The 7,629-nt window shown below is 45.0% G+C and overlaps 1 protein-coding gene across 1 annotated transcript in view; it reads left to right on the forward strand.

Moving 5' to 3' along the window:
- Nucleotides 1-5,691, forward strand: part of PDCD5 (programmed cell death 5) — a 6,080-nt gene extending 389 nt beyond the window's left edge. Inside the window, exons 2-6 of the mRNA XM_012810533.2 lie at nt 579-619; nt 3,110-3,171; nt 3,910-4,001; nt 4,926-4,997; nt 5,516-5,691. Coding sequence (XP_012665987.1) covers nt 579-619; nt 3,110-3,171; nt 3,910-4,001; nt 4,926-4,997; nt 5,516-5,563 — 315 coding nt within the window. The 3' untranslated portion in view covers nt 5,564-5,691. The remainder of the gene's footprint in view (nt 1-578; nt 620-3,109; nt 3,172-3,909; nt 4,002-4,925; nt 4,998-5,515) is intronic.
- The last annotated feature ends 1,938 nt before the right edge of the window (nt 5,692-7,629 follow it).

Genomic DNA, 7,629 nt, shown 5'->3' on the forward strand with positions numbered 1-7,629 from the left:
GGGTCGCCGGCCCCAAGCGGAATCTCAGCCGCCGCCGCCCGGCCCCTTAGCGTGTGCAGCCGGCCGCCTCCCGACTGCTCCAGCCTCACCCAACTCACTTTTTTACTTAATTTCGGTTGTTTTGACCCGAACAGCCGACGGCTTTGGAGGCCCCGCTGCGTCCCGGGTGTTGAGCGGGCTGCAGAGGGGCCGACGGTCCGGGGCGGAGCGGGCGGCGATCGCTGGCCCCGTCTGTGCAGGGCTGGGAGGACGCGCGGGGCGACTCACCCGCGTCTCTAATGCCCGGGCCCGTTCTATTTCTAAAAATTGTTTGTGGACGAAAAATACGGTTCCGTAAGACGAGGAACCCCCTCTCAAAGGTCGTTTGCATTCTAAAACATTCCATTAGATTGTGACTTTAGAAGCTCATCGAAACATTGAGATAAGTGAACTGTCTCATTGATCCACGTGAGGTCCAGATATTAGTTATTCGGTAAGTGGTCTGGACCGCTGCAGGAGACGATTAGGTTGAGGAACAGAGTAGTTCTTCCCCGCCTCCCCTCTGTGAAATTACTCTATTAAAAGCCTAAATATTTTTTCAGGATCCTGGCGATGCGGCACAGCACGAGGCAAAGCACAGGTATGGGCTGGAAACCTCAACTTTTTGAAGGGTTGGTCTCGCGGGATGGATTTTGTTGTTGTTGTTGTTGCTTTAGTTGTCAAAAGTTTTTCCTGGCACAGTGATTGTTCCATAAATCATCATCGGTAGAGTATCTTTGTTATTAGTTTGCTGGCTGAATAAATACATAGCCCCATTGCATACCTCGTATTGCAATTACTGGTGGGTGTTTCTCTGCTGAACTGTGATTACCTTAAAATGAACATCGTGATAGAACTGTCTGTTAGGAATATCTTGCAGGGATTACACGAGTGTAGTGCCCACACTTAGTAAGCACCCAAATACTAGCTTCTACCATTGCTATTCTGTCCCAGCATATGTCCGAGCACTTAGTATAGTTGAAGTTAACTCATCCAAGGGCAGGCTTATTGAATGAGTATCTGATTACTCCATTATGCAATCACTTTTAAATTGTGGTGAAAGATATGTGTGTGTGTGTGTGTGTATATATATGTATATATACACACACAGTCTACCATCTCAACTATTTTTAAGTTCAGTGGTGTTCACCATCTTTATATGATTGTGGAACAACTCTAGAATTTATTCATTTTGCAAAACTGAAACCCTCTACCTACTGAACAATTCCCTATGTCCCCTTCCTCCTCTCATGCTACCTTGTTTATTTTTTTTTTAACAGAGATAGAGTCTTACTCTTTTGCCCAGGAAATTCCTGGGCTCACGTAGTCCACCTGCCTTAGTCTTCCAAGTATCCAGGACTACAGGTGTGCGTCACCACACCCAGCTAATTTTTAAATTTTTGGTAGAGACAGGGTCTCGCTGTGTTGCCCAGTCTGGGCTCAAACTCCTGTCCTCAAGCAGTCCTCCTGCCTTCGCCTGTCAGAGTGCTGGGATTGTAGGCATGAGCCAGTACACCTGGCCCCTCATGCTACCTTCCAACTCCTTCAGCTAGTATTTACCGAGCCTCTGCTCTGGGTCAGGCACTCTGCCCGGTCTGTAGAAGCAGGCAAGACAGAGAGGTTCAGGAGAAGATGGTAGGCACCTGGGGTAGAAAGTACAACTGCATGAATCTCATTGATTCTAAAATGTGCATTTTTTTTCATATTTTAACATACCCAGAAATTGGGTTGCATTTTATAATGGGTTCTTATTCTGGATTCCTCTAGAGAAGATTTACTTCTGTTTCTGCCATCACTTGGGCACATTTCTAATCCAAGGCCAGTCTGTTTGAGGCTGTCCCCTTCCTCATCTCCAGCAGTGTGAATTCAGACAGTAACCCTGTAAGACTATAAAGCCTGAGGTTCAGACTCAAGAGGAATCTCGGTCAGGGCTGGGTGCATGCAGGCTGCTTTCCTTTGCTGTCCTTTTCTGCATGGAGGGATTGTCTCTTGTTACCTGATAGTGGGGGTGCTGCTCTTTCAGATCCCGCTTTGAGTAGAAGTCTGATATTGGAGTTCTTATCCAGGGTTTTTCTTTATCCTTAGAGATACATAAAACTGTGGTACTTGCTATAATTGATGACATTGTAGATTCAGTGAACTATAATAGTAATTTTTGGCAGCATTGAAGTATTCAGGCACCATAAGAAAATGGTCTGTGGAAGTGAGGTTTAAGCTATATTCCATGAACTCTAGGGCTGAGCTGGGAGCAGACTAGAGGCACAGCCAGTCCCAGCTCCCCCTCGCTTAGGAGCCAACACATCTCTGCTCTTGTTTGTGTATTGAGTTCCTTGAAGGATTTCATTTGGAAAAAACAAAACAAATTTCTGGCCTATAAAGGAAGGATATAGGTGGGGCGGCACCTTTGGCTCAAAAGGGTAGGGCACCGGTCCCGTATGCCGGAGCTGGTGGGTTCAAACCCAGCCCCAGCCAAAAACTGCAAAAAAAAAAAGGGATATAGGACCATTGTTCTATGAACATGAACTAGTCTCTACTTGGATAGCTAGGAAGAAACAAAGATATTTGCAACATTTTAATTTCACGCCCCCCTCATCCCCCCACCAAAAAAAAAAATAGAACTGAGAGTCTGGAAACCCACAATCTGGTTCAAGCTCAGCCATGGGACCTGTGTGTCTTTAACATAGTCCCCACCTCCACCCACCTACCCCGTCCCAGCTTCATCTCTAAAGAAATTACATGTAGTAGTTATTGATTCTTGTAACAGCCTGAAACCCCACTACTAATTTCTAGCACCTGTTACACAGTAGGTGTTTATAAATGTTTGTAGTGGTGGTTGAACTGAAACTCCACCCTGAATTATGGAACTGTGACACTTACCTTCCAACCTGGTAAGTTTATACCCATACAACACAGAGCTGGCTCCGTGAAGACAAAAGTGGATTTTTTGACTTTAACGTAGCAGCTGTCATCTGCACAGCACCTGCTATGGCACAGGCTTCTGCCACAGAATCACAGAGTTATTTTCTTGTATTTCCCATAGGAATGTCAATGGCTTGGATCTAATTTTGCTTGACCTGTGTTTTTGTTACAGGGAAGCAGAAATGAGAAACAGTATCCTAGCCCAAGTTCTGGATCAGTCAGCCCGGGCCAGGTGTAAGCATCTTTGATTTTCTTTATTTCCATAAAACTGGCTTGAATTAGTCCAATGGGGAGATACGTGTGAAGTTATTGCTGTCTCTAGATTAAATATTTACTAAAACACATTTGCGATTCTAAGTATTGTTAAGTTTACGAAGCTGGAGAACACATCACTGTTAGCAGTACCAGCTTGTTTCTGTCTTACTGAAGAGATGTTCTCCAAGCGCAGAGTAGATAAAATTTACCAGAAACAATTCTGAGTCACTCGTAAGATGTTGCTGGTATTTGATGTGGGTGATGAGGATTTAAGGGCACATGGTGTGTATTCTCTGTTTTAGTGTATGTTTGGGGTTTCATAAACTATAGAAAGAAAAAATGAGCCAATCAGAATGAACTCTGATCTTCTGTGTTACAACTCTGAGCCCACCTTGGGTTTAGAAGAGTCAGCCACAGAGCGCACCGCCACTGTGTATGTACAATAAGTAAATTGCAATCATATACTTTAAAAACCAGAAGGCATGGGGCTTACAGTCAGAGGGCGCAAGTTTAATATTGACTGTACCTCTACTGCTGTGTGGCCTTGACTGACTCATGGTCTGGCTGAACTTCAGTTTTCTCGTTTTGGGGAGGGGTAACAACACCGCCTGCCCTGCTTCACTGGTTGAGAAACAGTGCCAGTGTACAGTTGTAAGGTGTAATATTTACAAGTGGCATTTAGCTTTGACACCTTTTTGCATATGTTTTTTCTTTTAGTAAGTAACTTAGCACTTGTAAAGCCTGAAAAAACAAAAGCAGTAGAGAATTACCTTATACAGATGGCAAGATACGGACAACTGAGCGGGAAGGTAAGCGTGCACTGTGCTCCTGACTTGATCAAAAGGTGGCTCCAGAGGGCCAGTTCGTCTGAAGAGGAGGATGGCTGTGCCTGATGTGACAGGTCAGAGCCTTTCGTGAAATGCTCGGCCCTGGCCTCCCTGACCCTGCCGTGGAACCTCGCTGTGTCGGTGTGACCCACTGACTGCTGGAGTCAGTTTGCTTAAACTGCTCTTCAGCTGGAAGCAGTTTGTCAGTAATAGCAACTGAAATACTACCAATGTAGATAGAAGTTAGGCTCATTCCACAGATGAGACAGTGCTGAAATCCTCAAGTTGTTAGGTATGTTATGTTAACGCTATGAGGCATATATTCTGGCAGGCCCAACTTTTGAGAGCCAGACCAAGCCAGATGCTGTGGCTTATACCTGTAATCCCAGCACTTTGGGAGGCTGAGATAGGAGGAGCACTTGAGGCCAAGAGTTCGAGACCAGCCTGGGCAACATAGTAAGAGCCCTTCTTTATAAACTTTCGAAAGCCAGCCATGGTGGTGAGCACTGTCAGTCCTAGCTGCCTAGGAGGGCGTGGCAGGAGGGCTGCTCCAGGCCAGGAGCTAAGTCTGCAGGGACCTGTGATCATGCTTTGTGCTCTAGCCTTGGCGACAGAACCCAAAGCCCTCTGTCACCTCCATAGCTTCCCCAGTCAGTCCTGTCCCCGACAGCCCTCATGTTAAGAGCCACTTGTGTGGGGGAGAGACAGCCAGTTGATGTTGTCACACATAAGTGAGATGGTGTGTCTCTGACACTCACCATAGCAGTGGCGTGCGTGGTTAGCACTGCCTTCCAACGGGGATGAAGGTGATCTTAAAGGTCTGTTAACGCCCCCACACCCTGGAAAGATGGTTCAGGCTGAAGTAAACTCTTTAAGAAAGTATCGTTTCGCTTTTGGTTCTCCTAGGTATCAGAACAAGGTCTAATAGAAATCCTTGAAAAAGTAAGCCAGCAAACAGAGAAGAAAACCACAGTTAAAGTAAGTGTTCCCAGACGTACACGTAAACAAAAAGATTAGCCCTGTAAATGTCGGTTGTTGACTCTCTACCTTACTAAAGTGTCTTTCAGCCCATAGACGTTTGTGTTTTGTAACATGAAGAGTGGTCTAATTTTTAAGGTCTTGACTCCTACCCTTTTAGCTGCCTGTAATCCTAGCACTTTCAGAGGCCAAGGCAGGAGGATCAACTTGAGCTCAGTTCAAGACCAGCTCGAGCAACATAGAGAGACCCATCCCTGTTTTCTAAAAATAGAAAAATTAGCCACAGCCAGGCACTGTGGTGGGGGCCTGTAGTCCCAGCTACTTGGGAGGCTGAGGTGGGAGGATCGCTTCAACCCAGGAGTTTGAGGTTGCTGTGAGTTATGATGCCAGGGAACTCTACAGAGTGAAACTCTGACTCAAAATAAAACTCTTGCAAAAACAGGAAGAGCTTTTTCTCCTTAAGACAGTCTGAGTTATGCTTTATTATGTTATGACACTTGTTTAATTTTCCCCCCTAGTTTAACAGAAGAAAAGTAATGGACTCTGATGAAGATGATGATTATTGACCGAAACGTGTTTAGAGAATGGAACTTAATGGAACAAATTCTAGGATAGAAGTTAAGATCTGACTAAATATTTCCTTTGTTTATTATCTATATGCCTTTAAAAAATAAACTTGTTATGCAAAACAAAACCATTTGGCTAAGTTGTTTTCCTGCCATGACCAGCTGACCAAAAGACAGGCACGTTTGGATTTTTCCCTCCTACCAAAAGCTTTTAACATACACAGCAGCGCGGATACATCCTTTGCGATTGACATTAGAATGAGGCACAGAAAATGTACTTAGCAGAAACAGAAAGAGTTCAAGCACTTTTTAGTAAGAAAATAGAGCATTTGCAGCCAGTAACATAGTGGGAATTAAAATTTAGGCATTAAACTGAATCATCTTTTAACATCTGAGCAAATCTTAACTTTTTAAGACATAATTTCTAAAGCAGGTGAACTGTTTTCTTCCTGCAGATAGCACTTCCATTAATGTAAGGTGGATCCCAGCTTTGATTTCAAGGGTGTTGAAATGAAATTACCTAACAAATATCATTCCCATGAAAACAACCAGAGTGACAGTGCCACTGAATAAAATGACCACAATCATTAGGACATACTAGTAGTACTTCGGCAATAATAAGCATGTCTGTAAGGGAAGACTTCTGATTAAAATCCAGGTGAGACGGTTCAGGAGTTAAATGTTAATGGTTCTCCACTGATGGGGTCACAGGTGGCTCAAAGCACCTGCCACCTCAGGTCGTGCTTTACCTCCAGTAGGTCGGGAAACCTTCACTCAGATGCTTTTTTTGTTGTTGGGGCACAGAGTGCAGTGGCAGCGTCACAGCTCCCTGCAGCCTGCATCCTGCTGCCTCAGCCTCCGACTCACTTGGCTGTGCTGTGTTGCCCAGGCTGGCCTCAAATTCCTGGACGCAGTGTTTCCCCCGCCTCAGCCTCCCAAGCAGTGAGGATGACTGGCGTGTGCCACAACACCCAGCACTGCTTCAGTTGGTGTGACCTATGAGACCCGGCTCGGGAGTAAGTTCCTAACATTTTATAAGAAACTGGATTAGCAGGAGGAAAGTGATGGGAAATGTGGTTTACGGATCCCAGGCTCCGCTTCAGTCAATACACGTTTAAACTATGAGATGTGAAACTATAGCCAATGAAAAAGTCAGTGTTGGAGTAAGTGTGTTGTAACCTTCTAAAGTTTGTAAACCAATGAGTAGAACCATGTCTTTAAAGGAACAGAATGATACGAACAGTCAAAATCTGACCGGAAGTTCGCTGGGTGGGGGGGGACCCAGTTGCAGGTAAACTTTGCCTTTGGCCTCACAAAAATTCTGGGGAGACAATAGACAATTCTCACTGAATTGTGTTACACGCTTTTTCTTGCTGAATACTGTCCGAACGGCAATAACGGATACGAATGTGTTTAAAGATTGTCACGCTGTTGTCTTTCAAAGACAAAAAATGGTTCTGTATAAAAAGATACAGGAATATACTTCAATTTAGAGAACGGGGAGTGGTTATTCTAAACTTGAAATCTTTATTCTAAATTTAAATCAATGAACTTTGATTCAAAAACTTCTTCACAAAATGGGAATTTAGGCATTAACAATTTCTAAATTGTCAAATTCCATTTTTTGTTTAAGTAGGCTAAGGAACTGGGTGTTCTTAAAAATAATTGCAGCATAGGTGGTGCCTAAGGCTCAAAGGAGTAGGGCACCGGCAACATATGCCGGAGGTGGTGGGTTCAAACCCAACCCCGGCCAAAAATTGCAAAAAAAAAAAATAATAATTGAGGCAGTCACTTAAGATGGATGCTGCTGCCCAGTATGGAGGCTCACACCTATGACCCCAGCACTCTAGGGGGCTCACACCTGTGACCCCAGCACTCTGGGAGGCTCTCACCTGTGACCCCAGCACTCTGGGAGGCTCTCACCTATGACCCCAGCACTCTGGGAGGCTCTCACCTATGACCCCAGTACTCTAGGGGGCTCTCACCTGTGACCCCAGCACTCAGGGAGGCTCTCACCTGTGACCCCAGCACTCTGGGGGGCTCTCACCTGTGACCCCAGCACTCTG

This window comes from Otolemur garnettii, unplaced genomic scaffold (genome assembly GCF_000181295.1).
Source record: "Otolemur garnettii isolate 467f Iridium unplaced genomic scaffold, OtoGar3 scaffold00135, whole genome shotgun sequence".
Lineage (NCBI taxonomy): Eukaryota > Metazoa > Chordata > Mammalia > Primates > Galagidae > Otolemur > Otolemur garnettii.